Source organism: Bombina bombina, chromosome 4 (genome assembly GCF_027579735.1).
Source record: "Bombina bombina isolate aBomBom1 chromosome 4, aBomBom1.pri, whole genome shotgun sequence".
Taxonomy (NCBI): domain Eukaryota; kingdom Metazoa; phylum Chordata; class Amphibia; order Anura; family Bombinatoridae; genus Bombina; species Bombina bombina.
Window position 1 is genome coordinate 372,605,829 of NC_069502.1, and position 22,347 is coordinate 372,628,175.

Consider the following 22,347-nt stretch of genomic DNA (forward strand, 5'->3'; position numbering starts at 1 on the left):
TGTACAGGACACGGGTACACAATCCGCTCGAGTTAAAGGCCATATATAAAATATCCATGCAGGCACAGTTTTGCCACTATGTACAACATAAAGACATTTTAGGTATATAGTTGCTGTGTATTGACTGAATGGTTATCACCATGGGGCTCATAATAATTATGTTGTTGTGTGCATGCACATAAGATCAATGATACATTGTCTGCTTTTACAGATTGAGGGAGTGGATTTCCTTTATCTCTCTGACATTGATATGTGTTATAGTGCGAGCAAACAACACCATAGTATCAAGAAGCTAATTAGTTTTCTTGCAATGTTTTTTTGCAATGTTTTTTGTAATGTTCTTTGTAATGGTTAAACTGACTTATAGAATATTTAATACTAGTCTAAAACAGCACTGCAGATGAGATGTACTTTGTTCTGTTTTTATCTGTTTTCCATGTTTCTTTAAATTTGTTCATGTGTGGTCAGACGTGAGGGCAATTATTGCTCAATATAAGGATGGATTGTGTACATTGTCATTATGTCTCTGATGAAGCGCCACTAGAGGGCAGGAAACGCGTCAGACACCTTGTTTCTGTGTTTGTGTTGGTAATTTTCACTTATGCAATAAATTTGTGAAGTTGGACATTTAAACCGTGTGCGGCTCTTCTATCCTTTGGTACTACTTTGGGCGGATGGTTCCCGCACCCCAGAGCTCTGCACCTTGCCAGGATTGAGGATCTATCTGCTGGAGGATTACGCTGCCGCTAAGGCGGATGACGTCACTTGCCCGGGACGGATCTGTGTTGTGTGCTCGGTGAGCTGTTGCAGCGGCAAACTCACTTTCTCAAGTATAAAGAAACAACTTGTCGGTATTTAGGTACTTATTATATTTGTTAGATTCTGAAACACCGTTTTTCATTTAGTATGATCTACAGCAGCTTACTACGGTATATCCACATTCTAAATAGAATATTTTATTTACCCCAAGTTTTATTTAGTTAGATCACGCCTTTTTGTGTTCACCAGGCTACATGAGGTTTTTTGTTGAGTAAGCACTAGAGCAGAGGTGTAGATATCTCTACAACTCACACGGAACTATTCATTCAGCCATCTTGTATATCTTACTTCCCCCCACACATTGGTATTAGAAATAAAGTTACAACCTGTGTCTTAGGAGGCGGTTAGTTGTGAATATTTACGGCTTCATTGATTATATTATCCCGTTAGTGGTCTGCAGTGTGTGCTGCTGAGATACCCTTCGGTATAATACAGAGTTTTTAATTAGCTGCTTAAGAAGCCTCAATTTTCAGATTAGTGACACGAATTGGTAATATTATTCAGACTCTATTTCCATCATTATATTATTATCAAAAACCTGATCATAGTATCAGATAATTAATTTATCTACTACATTAAAGAAGGTTGCTAAATGCTCTCTAAAAACCCTAATCTTCCTGACATGTCTCGCTGTTACCGGCTTTTTCAAAGGAAAATCTAGAGTCTGTGTCACTACAAATAAGAATACAACTAATAAGCCAGTAGAAACTGCATACATGTGTATGCTTCCTCACCAGACATCTCCTCATCTGGATTGGCACTGGATCGTGACTTTTACTATTACATTTGGGGCTTGGTTAGGAGACTGAAAATTCCTTCGATTTAGGTTTTAGTTTGGGTATTATATTGCATAAGCAATCTTCCTACCTAGCACTACCTAGAACAGTAATCTGACCTCTTATTCTACTTAAAGTGAATGTAAAGTTTTTAAAAAGTGCCCGTTTTTAAAAAATTTGATTAAAAACAGAGGCACTTTAATTCATCAAAACTTACATTTCACTTGTGTTGTGAAAAAATACTTACCTTTTAATCTTGACAGCTGCTCTAGCTTCCCCCGGTCGTCGCAAGCCTCTTCCTACGACAGAAATGACGGATCAGTCAACCTCCAATCACGACTTCCCCCAGGGGGAATCAGTGTCTGATTCAACGCCATGATTGGAGGAAGCCGGATTTCTCATTTTAGACCCAGGAAAAGGCTTTGTGACGGGCGGAGGAAGCGATGCAGCGGCTGTCAAGATTAAAAGGTACGTTTTTTTTTCACAACAGGAGTGAAATGTAAATTTTGATGAATTAAAGTGCCCCTGTTTTTAATCGACTTTTTAAAAAACGGGCACTTTATCATCAAAATTTACATTCACTTTAACTGTGGAGACTCTCTCTATCTGACACCCTGTGTTCAAGCTATTTTTAATTAGTGTGTGTGTGCGTGCAATTGTATGCATTAATTTACTGTTTTTTTTTTAAACAAATTCTATTAAAGTTACTTTGTTATGCATTTATGGAATATTTCTAACCTTACAGTTTATTGTTAATTTTTACAAGAGTATGGCTCTTACTTTGTTGTTGCATTTTTTGTAAAAAATTGTTACATATTAGCCTGACACTCATGTGTTCAGTAAGCTAGCTAATTAATGCTGTCTTAACATTATTTTTGGCATTCAAATTTACTTATCCCTCAATCCTCCTTTGGTAGTACTTTCTCCTATTTGCCTTTACCTTCTCCTTCCTTCTCTTTATAGTCACAGCTCCTCCTTTCACAAACAGCACTCTCTTTTCTTTCACAAACAGCACTCTCTTTTCTTTCACAAACAGCACTCTCTTTTTTTCCACTTTGAGCAGTCACGATTTATCAAGCAGTGGTCATCAGACCGCGGTTTCCCTACCGTGGAGAATTTCAGTCTCCCCAGTCTCGTCCGACCGGGGAGATGGACAGCTCCTGTCTGCACGTGATGAACAGGGGACGGGGTTGCACGCGAGCGCAAAGAATCGCTTGTGTGCAATGTTAAATGCGGACAGCGGATTGCTGCCGGCCAGAGGAGAGTACGCCTCTGTCCGCTTGTGCATGTTAAATGCAGCCCTCAGACTATTCATATCTCTCCTTCTCTTCTATCCTCTCCCCTCTACAACACACATGAACTTTATTACTATCTCACATCACTCAGTCAACCATGCTCCACTGATACTAAGCTTAGACACTCACATAAGAGACACTCTCATGTTCTTTCTCTTACCATCCTCCTCCTTGCAGCTGGGGATGTCTTGTCTAGCCCATGTTTACCCTCTGCCTGTCTTTGCTCATTACCATGACTGACACCTTTAAAATCTTGCCCATGTAACCCTCTCAACCTCATAAATGCACTACTGTTAGCACCTCACATCTACTCATGACCTATTTATTTCACGATCACTTAACCTATTAGCCCTCAATCTTAACTCTCCTCCTCTAACGCAACTATGGCTGAGCTGCACTTCAGTCACACTCCTAGGCCAGGAGACAGACAAGGGGAGGAATAGGCATTCTTCTGTCTCCATACTGTACCTTCCGCTGTATTTCTTCACCCCTCCCTTTCTTTTTCTTCTTTTGAAGTTCTATCTGCCTCTTCTCCCCTGTAGCTCTCCGTGTTGCTATTATCTATTGGCCTCCTGGCCCAGATTCACAATTTCTAGACCATTTTGAAGCCTGGCTCCAACACTACTAATGTCCCTTCTCTCATCTTAGGTTACTTCAACATAACCAATGACAATTCTAACATGCATCCTGCATCTAAACTGCTATCTTTACCACCTGTCCAAATAGGCAACATCTCTAACTACTGTGAAAGCTACTCATTTGATCTGGTCTTTACCAATCTTTGTGCCATTTCAAGATGATGTAACTTCCCCTTCCCTCTCTCTAACCACCATCTACTAACTTTATCTCTTACTATAACTGCGGCAGCCTCACAAACCCCCAAAAAACTGCTACATTGCAGGGAACTCACAGACTTATGCTCAACTGAAACTTTTACTCTCCAACATTTCATCCATCTCTTGCCCAGACCTTTGGACCTTACAGTATAATTTTGCACTAAAATCAACTCTTGACAAAGCTGCACTCTCAACTATTTGCCATGCATTATGCACTCGACGACAACTATGGCACACCAAAGAGACCTGATATCTTAGGGACACTATACCCAAACATTTTCTTTAATGATTAAGGTAGAGAATACAATTTTAAACAACATTCCAATTTACTTCTATTACCTAATTTGCTTCATTCTTTAGATATACTTTAATGAAGAAATAGCGATGCACACGGTGAACCAATCACAGGAGGCATCTATGTGCAGCTACCAATCAGCAGCTACTAAGCATATCTAGATATGCTTTTCAGCAAAGCATATCAAGAGAATGAAGCAAAATAGATAATAGAAGTAAATTAGAAAGTTGTTTATAATTGTATGCTCTGTCTAAATCATGAAAGAAAAAATGTGGGTTTCATGTCCCTTTAAGCTGTGTTTATGAACTTCTGAACGCCAGTGGGGAAAATCATGCACCCATTTTAATTAATATTGTACAAAATTAGCCAGATGACAACTCAGATTTATGGTAAAATGTGTTAATATTGACAAAGGTAAGTAAGGGAATATATTTAACAAGCGTTATGTCAAAGACATAGATCACACATCATTTGCAAGAACAGTTGGGATTTAAAGAGATATAATAATGCAATAGTAAACACTGCTGTGTATGAGTTAAACACATGGATAAAATCCGCTCTGAAGCAGCACTGCATTTGCCTCACTAGATATGTGTTCAGCTCATAAGTGGTGTTGCTGGGTTTAAACGCACAGTTACAGGCACGCAGTAGTGCACAAGTGCTTTTGGCATTAGAACCACTTATTTCATGCTTGCATTGACATGAAGCCCATCTAATGTCATTTGGAATTGGGCACCTATATTGGCACCTTCCAGCTAATCTACTGCCTGTTATTAGCACCTGGAAATTAAGTGTCTTTTTTGACATCCAACCTTACCACATCATGTAACATAATATTTTTTTTTAAATTATATTTGAGACTAAAAATGATTATACTTAAGTATCTATATGGTTTAATGGTTTCTTTCACCTTGTCAACTAACATTAAAATTCACTAGAATTTTACTTTTATGTTACATTTTGCCTACACATCTTTGCCTGTATAGTGCTTGTAACTATATACTGTGTGTGTGTATATATATATATATATATATATATATATATATATATATATATATATATATATATATATATATATACTTTTTCACTTTGTCTCCTCTAACATGAATTTACAAAAATTTACATGTGAAAAAAAAGTTTGGAATGAAGGTTAAACAAGAAAAAGAGCACAAAAAACTATATATTTATTGAATAATAACATTCTAAAAATGTTATGTATGTTTTATTTGGAAATCACTATTGTTGAAAATACAAAAAAAATGGGAGTTAGTATATATAAAATAAGTTTTATATTGAAAGCTTGCATTATTGTTAAAAAAAGTAAAACGATCTAGAATCTTAACTCTGCACTGTTTTATATAATAAATCAGAATATTTATGTATTTAACAACTTCTTTTTTATGATGTCATAGGACAGTGTATTTCAACCCACATACACTGGAGAAGAATTAACATGTACTGTGAATAATCTCCAAAGAAGCACACAATATAAATTTAGGGTAAGGTTTAAGATTTGTTTTATCATATAACATTGGAAATAGCATGTTTGTCCAGTAGATGGCACTATTTTCTTCTATTTTTTGATTACTGATTATATCATCTTTACTTTGAATGTTTCCTGTAAAGCTGGTGTTTATGCCTTACTTTCAATGAATATTCATAGATTTTTTTTTTATAATGGGGAAATTATGAATTATACACAGAGTATTGTTTTCCTTATGGATGACCTCTAACTCCTTGCCCTTGAGGGCCATAAATATAATGTTTCAAAATGTCCTGCTTGAGCACAGGTTAGTTTATATGGATCCTGGCCTGACTGAAAACAGCTGCTAAGTAGACCTTCTTAATGGACCATATAACAGATATGCCAACTTTTTTTTATAGTTTCATATAACATTCTTTATAACTAAACATTTGTATTGACAATAGTTTTGTTTTAAAACTATACTACCCCATATTTGAAATAGCTTACACGTTTTTCAAATCGCATTGTGAAAATATTTTAAATGACTAATACAATTTTCAAATCTCATTGTGAAATTTGAAATATATTGTTATTGAGGTATCAGTATATTAAAAAGATAGCATTGATTTATTCTAATTTTAAGAAATCTGTTATTTGATTTTTACAAAATATATTGATTCTGTATAATTATGGTAAATACAGTGCATGTGCAAAATTATTTAAAGGGACGGTGCACTGTAAAATTGTATTCAATGACTTGCACCTGCAGGGTATAAAATTTACGATAAATTGTTCATTTGGGTTTATTTTTTTATCTGAAATGGCTAGTTTTGTTCTTTGAAACCACAACCCATTAAAATGGGTTGTGCTTGTAGCAAAATCAGATATATTAATTTTATCACTTTCTGTACGCACACATGCTTCTTTATATTATCTCTGTCTGTATAGCAAAGACCAATACAGAGAGAGAAAAATTGAACATTAACATTGTATTACTTATCTCTCCTACTTACCACTGAGAGTGTTATTTCTTCTTCTTTTCTGATGTCTGTTTACACAGCTTTTCTATAGCCAATACTTAAAGGGACATGAAATCCAATTTTTTTTTTTCCACGAGCCATTACTCCTGAGCACTAGCAGGAGGCAAAGATACCCAAAATTCCACAAGCTTTTAATCCCTCTCAACTCTCCGATATCCCAGTCTTATCTTTGCCACCACAGGAGGAAGGTGAAGAAATGATGCAAGGTTACCGTAAATTATCTTCATACTATGTGCCTCTGGGTTTTTTTTCATGTCAGACAATGTCACTGCTGTGGAATATTTTGATCTTCAGTGGGGATCCTCTAGATCAGTGTTTCTCAACCACGAAGCTAGGTTTTCATTATACCTGAACTAGAAATAATCAGCTGATCAGTAACCATGGTTACTAACTTGCTCTCACCCATCAGCTGATTATTTCACCTGTGCTGTAGTAAAGCTCTAGATTCCTTACCAATAATGAAAGTCATTTGAATTGAACGGAGTACTGTACTCTTTCTGCATTTCATATATTTGGTATCTAGTTTACCATTTTATTTCTACTCTTTCATTCATCTCAGGCCTTTTTTTCAGTTTAGCGACCCAGAGATCGATCTCTTGTTTCATAAACTACATTTCTTGAACAAGATAGTTAAGACCTTTCTTCAGGCAAACAACCTGTAACAATTTTCTTTTACACCATTCTTTGTTCTCTTTACTGGTGCAACTAACATGTTTGTTTGTATTTCTCAGAATTCATAGGATTTTTTTCAATCCTCACAAATTAATTTATTTAAGGACTTACCTGCAAGTTCCTTATTTTACATTTAATGGATATTAATCACTGCTCCTTTGGTAAAAACAAATATGTTAAATCAAAGTGAATATAAAAAGAAACATTGTGTAAAAAAACAGCAAATAACTTACTTGTTTTCTTTCAAAATTAGCACTTAGAATTTCTCATTGTAGCCCCCAATGTGACGAGCAGAATATTTTCAAAATTTTCTTCAGTCAGTTCTGGGCATGACAAATCTGACTCCCTGTTATCTAGTTTATTTACCAGCCTAGAAGTTTTATGACATCATTATTCATTGCAAAATGCTTCTCAGATATGAAGTTGCAGTTTCTAGTTAGTGTTTTATGTCACATTAGATCATTATTTGATATCACATGTAAACCTCTCTTCCCTGCTCTGCCCTGTACATTAAATTAAGTCCTTGTTTCTAAGTTCTCCTTTTAGTGGTTCCTAATTGTGTGTTATGTTTATGAAAATATGAATTTCAGAACTGTGTACAATATCTTAGCTTGAAAACCTGAAAAAAAAAATATATAGTAAAACACAAGTTTTTGAGCAGTGAGTGCTTCTAGTGAAGTAATTTGTTGCACACATTGTTCTCCTAAATAACTTATTTTGTGTGCTGTGAGTTTGCCCTCTGGATTTTTTTCCCAACCACTCACTTTTGAAAACCACCTGTAACTGTGTATGAAGTGAAGCATCCTACTGTGTTCAAATATTTCTTTGTAATTACCAGACAACTCCATGGAAACTGTTGCTCCTCCCACCTCACATCCTTTTTGTTCTTTCTAGTGCCAGTCATTACATATACTGAGCCTTTCTACCAATAGAGGTGGTGATTGCTCATCTAAATGTGAGGGGAGTGTGTAGGTTAATTTTTTATTAAGATAACCCATTCTTGTGTGATACTTTGTCTATTTTTACAGAAAGACAAAAAATTGTGTGTTTATTTTTTTCATTATTTTATAGTAAATGATTCTGTTACTTTTCAGCTTATTGCATCTAATGTTGAAGGAAGTAGCAACCCAAGTGAAATATTAGTGTGTACCACAAGCCCTGATAGGCCAGGACCACCCACACGGCCTGTTGTGAAGGGAGCCATAGCTGCACGCGGATTCACTGTTCAATGGGGTATGCACATCATGCAGACCATCATGATTATTTATTAAACGTTTTAATCATTTACATGTCCTTGCTTATATGTAACAGTCTGAGATAACAGTTCATGCATGTTTAATTATGATAAATATACTATTAAATGACTTCCTTATTATCACAACACATTTATTCTATCAGTATATTTTGCTTATTTTTGTCGACTTTCGCTTTAAAGAAGCCACAAGATAATTCCTCTAATTTCAATTTCATTATTGCTCATTAGTACGTCTGGTTTATAATATGTTTGTATGCCAAGCAGTGCAAAAGACATTATCTAATAAATAAAGGAGTGATATGGAAAACAACCAAGAGTTATTCTTTGTTATAAGAAGCATTTGTTGCAGCGAGTGTCTTTAGTACTTGTTGGTTGCCTTAAAGAATAAAATTATTTTTATTGCATGTGTGCTCAACAAATCGGTCTCAGCAAGAACAATGGAAATATGTTTTTTGGGTCCTCATGTTTATAGTGTAGTGGTTCACACCTAATTCACTTGTAAGGTCTTAAAGCACAGTTATATTGAAATATAAATTCCAAGCACTGAACTTTAAATGTTATATCAGTGAAACAGGTCTCATTTCTTACAAATACATTTTTGAGTACAATAAAGAAATGGTACTTGAGAAGATAACATTGTTTAAAAATAAATTTTATTATACAGAAAAATCAGCTTACAGAAATAATATAAAATTAAATTAATTTAAATCCAATATACACACAGAATTAAAAGATTTTTAGTTTAAACTTGCTTTCAATAACAATTGTTACATACCACTCGAAATGACTTCTTTGCAACCAAATCTTATCCTTAGAGATGCTCTATAATATCCTGTCAGAGTCACCTGCCTCATGTTTACAACAAGTTGTTTTTATGGTTTTTTATTTGGATGACGTCATCATTTATTGTTTTCTTTTTATATGTATTTTTAGCATCATTTTAACATCAACAAAACTTGTCTAGCTTTTTCTATCTTCAACTATGTGGCCTTGATAATCTGTTATACAAGAGTTTAGACATACGCACTTTAAATTGCAAGGAGCATCCATTTTAGAGCTATAAATTCAAGGTTGAATCAACCTCCATTTTAAATCACATAGCATCTTATGTTAAAACTAGTTAGCTGGTTAGTATGTTAGCAGACAGATAATAAAAACCTTTTATATTGTAAAAGACTTTTGTTTAAACATATAAAAGTATTCAGTTATACATTGTACATATTGTACATCATTTAAACATATATTTGAATATAATCATACATATATTGCAAAATAAGCATATTAAAGAATATATTTCTCACAATTTATGTGAACAGGCTCTTATAACAAGGTACAGTCTTTATGTATAGAAGCTGTACATGATAGATTTAAAAGAAATCTATCATTTATAGTTAGTTATAAGTGTCTTGCTGAAAGAATGTATTTCTTACTGTTGGCATATTTATCAAGTGAATAGCAATATTAATTTGCAATCTAACATTACATAGCAGCTTTTATTGAGACAAGCATGCCATAAACATAGTTTATTTGCAAAGTTATGCATTGTTAACTAAAAATTACATTTACAAGCATAGGTGTATCACAGGGTTAATGAAAGCCTGTTACAATAGTCAGTGTAGCTCAGCTCTAGCAAGCATGACTGATCCCATATCACTGCACTCAAAGTGATGCTACAAGGAGTTTTTAATAAGTTTACAGATACAGTATCTTAAACTATTTTGTCCAATGTTTGTGAGGAGTTTTCATTTGATATATGAGCCTCACATATAAAAGAAAAGATGTGCTGCTATAATATTTCCCATATACCAATATTTAAAGGACACAGAAGCTTCACAGTTTGTGCTTCTTTATTATTAAACTGTGCTTCTAGTTATACAGTTTAGTTTACCATAGAGTTTTACCATAAATAGACTGAAGCTACTATAGCCTATAGCTCTCTCTAAAGGTTGTTTAATAACTGCTGCACAAACTGCTGCCATATAGTGCTCAATAGGTGCACAGTAATAAACCCACCTCAGTATGTGCCCATGGGGAAAAAATAGCTTGGACAAATAATCGCAGGAGGAACATATACATTTTATTATAAAAGTAAACAGGGTACATTTTGTAAAATGTTCTATCTGAATCACAAACGTTTAATTTTAACTTCCCTGTCCCTTTAGCAACATATCCAATAGAGAGCTCAACTTCCTGTTGCTATGCAGTGTTGTGCCCACCCTTCTGTAAGTGATATTAATCTAAAGGTGTGTGTGCTACTTTTTAATATGAGGAGTCACAATATTTTTATTCACTTTCTGAGTTATAAGTTTTATAAATGGAAATGAATAATTAGATTATAACTTAATCAAAAGCCTGATGTAACAAATAGTGGCCCTTGTGTCTTAGATTACCCTAATATATAACCTGTAGGGCGTCAGCAGATTTTATTCCCTTTAAATGTGTCTCTGTGATTTCTTAATTAGTTGGCAAATTCCTAAAAATAACTGTAATGGTCCTTTCTTTATTCACTATTATGAATATCACTTATCCTGCAAAATGTACCTCTGACGCTTATTTAAAGGGACACTGAACCCAAATTTTTTATTTCGTGATTCAGATAGAGCATGCAATTTTAAACAACTTTCTAATTTACTCCTATTATCAATTTCCTAATTCTCTTGATATCTTTATTTGAAAAGCAAGAATGTAAGTTTTTAGATGCCGGCCTATTTTTAGTGAACAACCTGGGTTGTCCTTGCTTATTGGACAGCATCAATAAACAAGTGCTGTCCAGAGTACTGAACCAAAAAGCAAGAGAACGAAGAAAAATGAATAGGAGTAAATTAAAAAGTTGCTTAAAATGACATGCTCTATCTGAATCATGAAAGAAAAATTTTGGGTTTAGTGTCCCTTTAGCCAAATTTATATCAGAGCGTGGCTTGATGGGCTGTTAATACATTTTCTAATAAAGCAATATGTCCTGAAGTATTGCAAGTAGAAGCAAATACAAGTTAAAAACATTAACTACAGTAACCATAACTGCACTCTTACTTTGGAATTGGTAGTAAAACAAGCTTTGTTTTATATATATATAATTGTGGCCCCTTTCATGTATTTTAATTCTGAAAATTAAGATTTTTCAAATTTAAGAGTTTTCCTTTTCTGAGAGCTGATACAGTACATGGTAGACTCTCTGACCTTCCTCTGTCCCTAATTTGCGTCAGCAGAAATTATTAGATAAGAACTGTAAAACAATGAAGAATTTGCTAACATAATTACTATGGCTTTAGCTATCAAAAACACTTGCAGCAAACAAGATGATAATGTATTTCAAACATTTTCAAACCTACCCAGTATGTTAGTTTACTGAAAGACTGCAGAAAAACTACCATGTGTTTACTGTTCTTTTATGTATCTTGCTAGCCCAATTCAGATTCTGGTCCTGTCTTTGTGAATATGGAACAAATTACAATCATTAAGATCGATTATCACCGTAGTGAAGCCAAGCCAATATTTATAACAGCATTTACCAGCTACTTATCAGAACAAATTTTCTAGGAAGCTGCAACAATTTTACAAGAAGTAAAACCTATTGCCACGATTATAATACAATATATGTGTCCAAATAAATATATAAAAATGAGTTACTGATTCTAAGAAAGACCATAATAAAGAGCCAGCCTTTTGTGCCCTGGTTCCATGTTGATGCATTTTAAAAATGAGATAACAACAATTGTTGACAGCTGGATTAGAAAATAAAAAAAATAAATAGAATTCTTGAAATTAAATTGTGCTAGAAAATGTTGACACAATTTGAAATGAGCCTGCGTGACCCTTAATGCATTGTGTCCTGCCGGCATTCATTTCTGATTTTAAATTCACTGCTGCAGTTAATGTTTAGTTTAATCAAAACATACTTGTCTGGCTTTTTTTTCATTATATAAATGTTTGACCTCTATTCTGTTTCTAGGAAAACACTGAACCAATTTGTGTGACATCCTAGTTATTAAATGACACCATTTTTTTTTTAATCAGCCAACTTGTACTGTTCAGCTAACAAGATACTAGAAAGAGCTATTTGCAAGAGCATAGAAGCATAAATTCTGGGGTTTGTAACTATGCGTCATTTTTCAATGATTATGTATCTTACAGATCCTCCTGATGACAGCGGAGGCTCAGAAATTCTAAAATACCTTTTGGAGATTACTGAAGGAAATTCTGAAGGTCTGTTTAAGTACAAGAGCTGTAATATATATATATTTTCTGACCTGTTTGGTAGTTATTAAAGGGATATTCTAACCTAAAAAGTTGCATGCTCTGGTTCATTAGAGTGGTGTTTGTAGGGTGAATATATTGCTGCTTTAAAAAGGGGCACATATGAAAAATACATGTCAGGGTTCTTATATAAAACATTTCTTTAAACAGCCCTGACATATGCATTTTTTCATAGGCGTCCCTTTTTAAAGCGGCAATATGGTCCCCTAGGTGTTTTGTCAACTCCAGTCCTCAAGTTACCCCTAACTGGCCAGATTTTCATGATATCTTAATCACCCATAAGGTGATTATTTCTCCTGCGCTCTAGCTCAGATATCTGATCTTTAAGGGATACTTGAAGACTGAAGTTGAGAAACACCGATTTGGTCCGGCAATGACTGCGTGAGAGATCGGGGCTTAGATGGGGTCGATTCCAGTCTTGTTTGAATAGGCTATTTATCAGCTTCCAATACGTCTTTTTCAACATCGGATCAATTGCAATGCAAACAATAACACCATTTTCGTGTTGGAAAAATATAAGATCGGATATTAGAACATTTATTCATACAATGACATATAAGGGATATCTTGTATAGCTAACTAGATCTGTAGGAAACAGGAGAAAACGAAAATCACAATTTACAATAACTAGAGTCTCGTGTCACCATATTACTACAGTAATAGAAATTCAGGAGATGCTAACCCTGTTCTGAACAGTTTGACACCTTTGACAATATTTTAAAACTCGTAACTTCTCAGTTTTATGGTTTACAATATGAGATCTTTTAAAATGCAGTTCTAGAAGATGGGATAAGATGCAGCTGCATTTTTCTTATTGAAATTCATTTCTCAATCTGTTCTTTTTGATTTTAGATTGAACTCTAGCCAACATGGAAAACAAGGTTTTCTAAATAAATAATAAAACAATAAATCATTGAGCAGGCACGGCCTATTTACACATTACACCCATATACAAATGCCGTTTACTTTATCAGAAACACCACTCCAACCAATTACAAAACACACTAACCCCTAGTAACCCATTTCGTTTTTTGTTGATCAACACTCATGGGGAATGGAAATTGAATATTGTGGGGGTTATCAACTTTTTTTTTAATTGAGAGAGTTTTTGACAAAAAAATAATAATAATACCCAATCCCTTTTTTAAAATATATTAAATGAGAATTTTGGAAAGATTGGAATTGACCCCTATATGTTTTACCCCTAAGAATGGTTAAACACATAGGTGACACAGGCAGACATTGTTGATGTTGAACAACTGCTGCTTATGGTTGGCTGACAGGCTTAGGAGCTGCAGTTTTATCTAGGTAAGGGAAGAAATGACATTTTGTCTTTTCTGCATTAGAATGTCCCTTAAAAAGGAAATGCTTTTGGATGGTACATCTCTAATGTGTTATATTTGAATATTTCAAACCATTTTCTACAAAGAATACCAATAAATGAAATAGATGAAGATAGTAATAAAGTCCATCTAGATTAGATGCATGATGTATTCTCTAGTCATTATGAATTCGTTAACATAGTTTATTAATAATAATAATAAATAAGACAGAAGTGACAATGGAAATCAAGTAAATGTTTTCAAGAAGAGAACCAAATCACTTTATTGCACACTGCTACCTTCATTTTACTGCTTGGGTGATTGTTGCACACATTTTGTGCAGTTATTGGGGGAATTTTTCTCATTTATTTGATAGGAAAAAATAAGACAATGTCAAGGAGTCAAAAGTATGTATTGAGAATGTAAAACAGCGAGGAAAATGACAGTCTGCATCTAGTCACTGCTTACCAATTACTGCGTTAAGATTGATTTTTGCTTTGCTAATGAATTCCAAGAAGAAGGTCATTTTTTTTATAGGATTAAATTCAAGGATAATACAGTTTAATATAGTCCTAAAAGATCCATATGATGTTCCGCTAAGACCTCTAACCTTTAATTGTGACTACTAAAATGGCCATCCTTTTAATCGTTTAATACTTGTGTTTGTTGTTCTTGTTTTTATGCTTTTTAATTAAAAAAAAAAAGTGTAGTCAATATGCAAAGTGCTAAAAAAAACCCTTTTTTTTCAAAGCAGAGTGCTTTTGTGATTTTTTTTACAAAAGTAACAAACACATGTATGTTTGATATAAATTATTATTATTACAGCAAATCAATGGAAGGTGGCCTATAGTGGATCTTCAACAGAGTATACCTGTCATGACTTGAAACCAGGCACTTTATACAAACTACGTGTATGCTCCATTAGCACAGGGGGACACAGCCAGGTGAGAAGAATATTACATGTTTATACTATTTTGTCCTGTATAGTAAGTATAAGTAGAATAAAGAGGCGGATAGATGGATAAATAGATGATTGAATGGATAGGATGGGTGGATAGTTAGATAGGGTATGCAGGTAAGACTGATAGATTATTAGATAGTACAGATAGATAAAAATAGATTGGATGAATACAATAGATATTATGAATGTATAGGTAGATAGAAATGTTATTTAAGAGATTCGATAGGATAGACAAGAAAAATCGATATCTAGATAGATATAATGGTTGTATAGGTCAATAGGAATAGTAGATAATATAGGATTGGATAGAATAGATAAAAAAACATATATTAAGAGATAGATAGTTTGGATGGATGTATAGATAGATAAAAATAAAATAATAAAATAGTTAAGAAACCATAGATAGATTGGACGGATGCATACGTGGATAGAGATGGTGAATAGATAAGATAAATTGGAAAATAAAAGATATATATATTATCAGATAGACAGATAGATAGATAGGAATGGTAGATACGTTTGATAGATACGATAGAATAGATATGAAAACATACATAAAATAGATAGTTAGATAGATATATAACTGGATGGGTAGATGTATAGATAAGTTGATGGGTTGAAAATGATGTGATGTTCTGGTTGCTATGATTTATTTTCAGTGTTCTGAGAGTCAGCCTATACGCACTTTGAGTGTTGCACCAGGTCCCTGTCAGCCACCACGAGTTCTAGGGAAACCCAAGCACAAAGAAGTCCATCTACAGTGGGGTAGGTATAATTCACTCTAGTCTGTCATCACAAGCCTGATATACACTGGATTGGTTACTTTTTATCTCAAGTGTTTTAGCTTTGTTTCTGAAAAAGCTTATATCACATTTAGAAATTTTCTATTCATCATCATTTCCTTTCTCTCAGACCTTACAGGTTTTGTTTTGCTGAAGTGTTGGATAGGTGTTAGTAAAACTTTCCAATGCTTTCCAATGCTGGCTAGAAAACGGGGGGACGACAACAGATTAATTTGAATGGGTAGTTTTATTCACAAAAACCAGAATAAAGTAGTTTTAAATAATACTTAAGTATCTGACATAATAGTTTTAATGGTCATATGGTCATATATTCATGTCAAGAGGTAACATGTCTAATAAAGTCCCATTTTTTTCCAATATGAAAGAACACTACTTGAAAATAATTTTTAAACCAAACATAATTAACTAAAATATTTATTTTTCCTTTTTGGCTTTCTTTTTTTCCTCCAAAAGGCCCCCAACCTGTGTTTATTTGTGTATGACACTATGGCCCAGATAATCAAAACATCCACAATGTAGCTATATATTTAAAAGGTGTCCGTTGTGTGAATGAGATTGCCGGTGAAATATTCAAAACTGCTGACATCAGTGTCTGAAGTCAGTCTCGCCAAGAGACATTTTACTATACATCTCAGTGGGTGGCCATGTTTTTGTGATACTGGCAATATATTCAAAGCAGCATCACCACCTACATTTAAAGGGACATGGTACCCAAATGTTGAAGCACTTGAAAGTGATGTAGCATAACTGTAACATCTGACTAGAACATATCGTCTAAACATCTATATGTAAAAAAGGAAGATATTTACCTCAAAGTGTCCTAAGTATTCACACCCCACTGTATAAAGTATTAAGTCCCAGGACTTCCAAGGAAGTCTGCATCTAGCATGTGCGGGCACAGTCATGTTTTTTTTTTTAAGCTGAGCAATTATTGGCCAAGTTAAAATAATTATTTTCCATTTGGAAAAGAAAGATCTGAAGTTCGCTTCAGAAAATAGCTTTATAGCATGCATCGCTATTGCCATTTGCAAGTGTAATGTATTAACCAATTCAGCGATACTAGGAACCTCGGGGGCTTTCCACCTTTTAAGTAGTAGATTCTGTGTGGCCAAAATGATAGTATTTATTAGATTATTTTCTCAACTATTAAGATTGTCCATGAATAAGAAATAAGTATGAGAATGTGTAATAGTTTGCTATTGAAAAGCTTATTTAGGCAGAAATGAACTCTGCTCCAATATTGCTTAATTTTGAGACAAGACTACATACAATGTACAAAATCGGCCTGTATTTAAAGCATTCACTTTGTTGATTCTTTTTTATCCATTTATTGATCCTATAGGGAGTATAATAATAATTATTAACCAGTTTAAGTTGAAGTTGAGATTCTCTCCAACTATTTGAAGTTGTAGCTTTGTCAGATAGACTAATACTTTTCATAATATCTTTTACTTGAATCCAAATATTTCTGAAGATTAATATTATGTATATTTAAAGGGACAGTCTAGTCAAAATTAAACTTTCATGAATTAGATAGGGCATGCCATTTTAAACAACTTTCCAATTGACTTATATCATTAAATTTGCTTTGTCCCTTGGTGGTATTTTTGAAAAGCTAAACCTAGGTAGGCTCAAACTGATTTCTAAACCATTGAAAACCGCCTCTTAGCTAAGAGCATTTTGAAACTTTTTCACAGTTAGATAGTACTAGTTCATGTGTGTCTCATAGATAACATTGTGCTCACTCCAGTGGAGTTATTTAGGAGTCTGCACTGATTGGCTAAACTGCATGTCTGTCAAAAGCACTGAGATATGGGGGCAGTCTGCGGAGGCTTAGATACAAGGTAATCACAGAGCTAAAACATATATTAATATAACTGTGTTGGTTATGCAAAACTGTGGAATGGGTAATAAAGGGATTATCTATCTTTTTAAACAATAACAATTCTGGTGTAGACTGTCCCTTTAAAGGGATAGTCAAGTATAAATTAAACTTTCATTATTCAGATAGGACTTTTAATTTTAATTGACTTTCCAATTTACTTTTATCATCAAATTTGCTTTTTTTCTCTTGGTATTCTTAGTTTAAACTAAACATAGGTAGGTTCATATGCTAATTTCTAAGCCTTTGAGGGCTGCCTCTTATCACAAGCTTTTTAAATCTCTTTTCAACACAAAGAGACAGAAAGTACACGTGGGCCATATAGATAACACTGTGTTCAGGCACAGAAAGTTATTTAAATCTAGCACAATACAATGCTAAATTTAAGACGATAGATAATAAACAGTCACAGTCATGTGATCAGGGGGCTGGAAGAAGGTTCCTAGATACAAGGTAATCACAGAGGTAAAAAGTACATTAATATAACTGTGTTGGTTATGCAAAACTGGGGAATGAGTAATAAAGGGATTATCTATCTTTTAAAACAATAACAATTCTATGGTTGACTGTCCCTTTAAGTACACTTGTCCTAAACTAATAAGTAGAGATTTATACCAGAATGAGATTGATCGTACACCTGCTTTGTATATCTAAATCCCCTATAAACCTCTTGTAGGTCCCATTCAAATCTGTACGTGTGGAGTAGCTGTGTAAAATAACTCCAAACTTGTAAATATGCAAATCATTTTTGTAGCAGGGAGCAAGTACTTAGCATCTAGCTCCTCATATGACTGAATACTGGTTTATATAATCCTAGTACAAAATCAGGGTTCCTTAAAATGGCTAAATATTGTGAAACCTGAACATTATAGCCCATTATAGTACAGAATTTCTGCCAGGCTGATATAATATTAGAAACAGTAAAACAATTACAAACCTTACTGGGTAAACTAGCAAACAGGTAGTGTAGTAATGCATTTAAATTGAATGGGGCTATTAAGTCTGCCTCAATATTATAATAGGTAACATAGTCAGCTTTAGTGAGTCATCAATACAGAATTTAGCCATTGAGATCCAGTTATAGTATTTAATACTTGGCAAAGAGAACCCACCATATTTTTTAAGGTATATTAATCTATCCATTGCAATGCAAGGCCTCTTCTTACCCCAAAGAAATAGTGCACATACGTTATTAAATCTACCAATATCCCTCTTTACGATCAACAGTGGTAAATTTTGTAACAAAAACAGAAAACGTGGGGAGAAAAATCTCTTTAGAATAAATAATGTAGAGAGCGCCAAAGAGCTAAGAATGTGGGAAATGTAATATGATAACATATCTACATATGTCTCAGGATCCCTAATAGGGAAACAGATACAGTAGGATAAACAATTAAAATAAAACAATAAATAAAGTGCACAATGGCATATAAGAGCACATACAGTAATATAATAAAATACACAATATATAGAGGGTACTCTAAAAATAGGACTGACTTAGTCAAACTCTGTAAGATGCACCTTATGAGTAAAAAGTACCAAATGTAACTCCGCTCAGGTCAGTCTGTCATTAGACAAGTGTGCAGTATTCCAATGAATAACGTGTTCCAAATGGTGATAAAAATAAAAAAAGTCTGATGAGTGTTCAAGTGTGTAATACTTTCAAAGGATGCAAAAAACTGTAGTAAAATATATAAAAAAGGTAAAAAATAGTGGTGAAAAAAGATGTCCTAAGAACGTCCAAAAACAAACAGCTAAAAACAAAAAACAAAAGAAAAATCTCTTTAACAACATCATTTTGGACGAAAGAGATAAATAATGTAAGGACCATCTGCTTATCTCATTGGGGATATTGAGAAAAAACTCCTTATAATTAAGACAATACCAATCTTTGGGATTCCTACTAATATTAATTCCCAAATATTTAATATAATCTACTTCCTTAAACAAATGTAGGGGATTACTATTTGAAGTTTTGCAAATCCATAAGATTTCAGATTTTTTAGAATTGATTCTGTATCCTGAAAATGAACTGTAAGAATTTATAATCTCTAAACACTTAGGGATATATACACAAGTATTTTTATTTTATTTTATTTCCTGTGTTAGCCATACCGCTAGACAGGGCCGGGCTGGGAAATCAGACCGGCCCTGGAAATTTGTATAGACCGGCCCAGCCCTGTCCCCTCTGTCCCAGCCCCGCCCCTTCCAGCCCAGCCCCCTCCAGCCCCCCTTTCTGGGAGGAATTGGAAAGGGATCTGGAAGGAAAGGGCTAACCTGTTTCACATTAGTGGTATTTCTTGAGTACTTAGTGACAGCTCACATTCTAACACCAGCTCACTCCTCCATTTGAATAGCAGGATCACTGCTCTCAATCCTCAAATCAATAAAAACACACAGGTACTGCAATCAGCAAGCAAGTCAAGTATTTGAAATCTGCATGATATAAACATTCCAATTTATCTCAGAGGGCAGTGTATAGGATCACTATCCAATCTTATCTGACACATTCCCCAAAAGTGTCCCGACTCCTACAAGCAATCTGTCAATCCTCCCCCACCCTTTCTTCAATATTAACACTTTCAAAAAAGGCATGGGGCATTTAAAACTCCCTCCAGCGGCTCTGATATGACATCATTAAAAAGTGTTTTTTCTAAAACTATTAACCAAAAATTAAAGCTTCCAGTAAAATGTAGCATACATCCCTATAAATCTCGTAGTTGTGTAAGTGTGGGGTGCACAGATCACTGATGATTATGTTAGTATACTGTATGTATGTGATTCTTGGGCATTTGGGGTGAACCTGTCCCTCAGTGCTATGAGCATAGAATTTTTGGGGTGCACCATGCATTCTTTTTATATGTGATGAAGTCCCAGGATTCAGGAAGTCATTACTTACCTTTTTCTTGCAAAGGCGTATTCACATCCTGCTGACCTGGGTGACTGACTATGGATGTATTGTAATGTCCATTACACCTCCGGAGAGCTCTGGGCTGCTGCCATTTCCAAATCCACAACTTTTACTTCTTTCCCGCTCTCGGTTTTAAATTTGTTTCAAGGCAGCGATACTGCCTTCTCCCTGTGTTGGCTGGATGTCGTGTAACAAAGGGGAGGGGCTGAAAGCAAGTGCGGCGCAGACGAGAGACAGGTATACAAATTCTAGTGGGTGGGTACTGAATCTTTGTTGGAATTCCCTCAGTAGGATTACGTTGGCGGTTCTGTAAGGAGAGATTAGGGATATGGGCAGATTTGTAAGAAAGTAATGGGCGGTGATTTAAACAGCGATGCAGCTATGGAATTGGAAATAGCCAAGAGGCAGCCCACTGGGCTCCCTTAAAAATGACTCACTTATGCAGCTGCCCCAGCCTCTGCCGGCCCACCGGGATTTTTCCCGGTATCCCGGCGGCCCAATCCGGCCCTGCCGCTAGAGGTTCCAGCAAAATGTTAAATAAGAGCATGGATAAAGGGCAACCCTGGCGTGTTCCCTTGTGAAGTATAATCTATTGATAATTCTCCATTAACCAGTAATTGAGATCTGGGTTTATTATATATCAGTCTAATAAAATTAATCAAATTACCATTGTTACTCTTGAGATTTAAAGGGACAGTAAACACCAAAAATGTTATGCTTAAAAAGATAGCTAATCCCTTTATTTACCATTCCCCAGATTTGAATAACTAACACTGTTATATTGATATCATTTTTACCTCTATGATTAGCTTGTATCTAACTTCTGCAGACTGCCTCCATATCTCATATATTCTGACAGACTTGCATTTCAGGCAATCCGTTCAGACTCTTAAATAACTTCACTGGGGTGAGCACAATGCTATCTATATGGAACACATGAACAAACAGTACATGTTATAAGCTATTCACAGCTACACTGTGAGATAAAAGGTGGACTGCAGAGTCTTAGAAATCATCCTATAAGACTACCTAGGTTTTATCTTTAAACAAAATACCAAGAGGAAAAGCAAATTTGATGATAAAAGTAAATTGGAAAGTTGTTTAAAATTACATGCCCTATCTGAATTATAAAAGTTTAATTTGGACTTTACTGTCCTTTTAAGTGAAATTTCTTGAGATCACAGCAAAACAATGTATAATTATATTTAAGACTGAACATTCAAATAAAATAATTAATTATGACTAAGCACGTGCTGTATATGCATCTACTACCTATCTCCATTGCTGAGAAGAATTAGAATTTCCTAATACAACGGCACCCAAATCTGTTTTGGAATGGTTCTTCAATATTATGAACACACACTGGCCAATGCCAATAGCTTCACTTCAGGATTATGTTAAGATAATTAAAGGGGCACTAAATATAAATTGTAAACTACATGATTATAAACCTTCATATATATATATATATATAAAATATATATATAAAAAAAGGTAGAGAGGTAGAGTCCAGCACCATAGAATTCACCAGTTTTCAATCTGTGTGCTCGTTACCAAGGAGTATCAGCCAAACTCCAATGTATACAGTCCATATTGAAAATAAGGCAACAGCACCACAGTACAGGGTCCTTTCTTAAAGGTGAAAAATGTTCTTTATTGAGGTATTACAACCATAAAAGCAACGTTTCGGACCTACATGGTCCTTAATCATGCATGATTATTTTAACTAGGTAGAATAGTTATTAAATAGTTAACTATTTA

General features: G+C 34.4%; 1 protein-coding gene across 1 annotated transcript in view; it reads left to right on the forward strand.

The window, feature by feature from the left end:
• Positions 1–22,347, forward strand: part of FNDC3B (fibronectin type III domain containing 3B) — a 546,318-nt gene that overhangs the window by 366,096 nt on the left and 157,875 nt on the right. Inside the window, exons 14-18 of the mRNA XM_053710139.1 lie at positions 5,434–5,520; positions 8,293–8,431; positions 12,585–12,656; positions 14,855–14,973; positions 15,650–15,755. Coding sequence (XP_053566114.1) covers positions 5,434–5,520; positions 8,293–8,431; positions 12,585–12,656; positions 14,855–14,973; positions 15,650–15,755 — 523 coding nt within the window. The remainder of the gene's footprint in view (positions 1–5,433; positions 5,521–8,292; positions 8,432–12,584; positions 12,657–14,854; positions 14,974–15,649; positions 15,756–22,347) is intronic.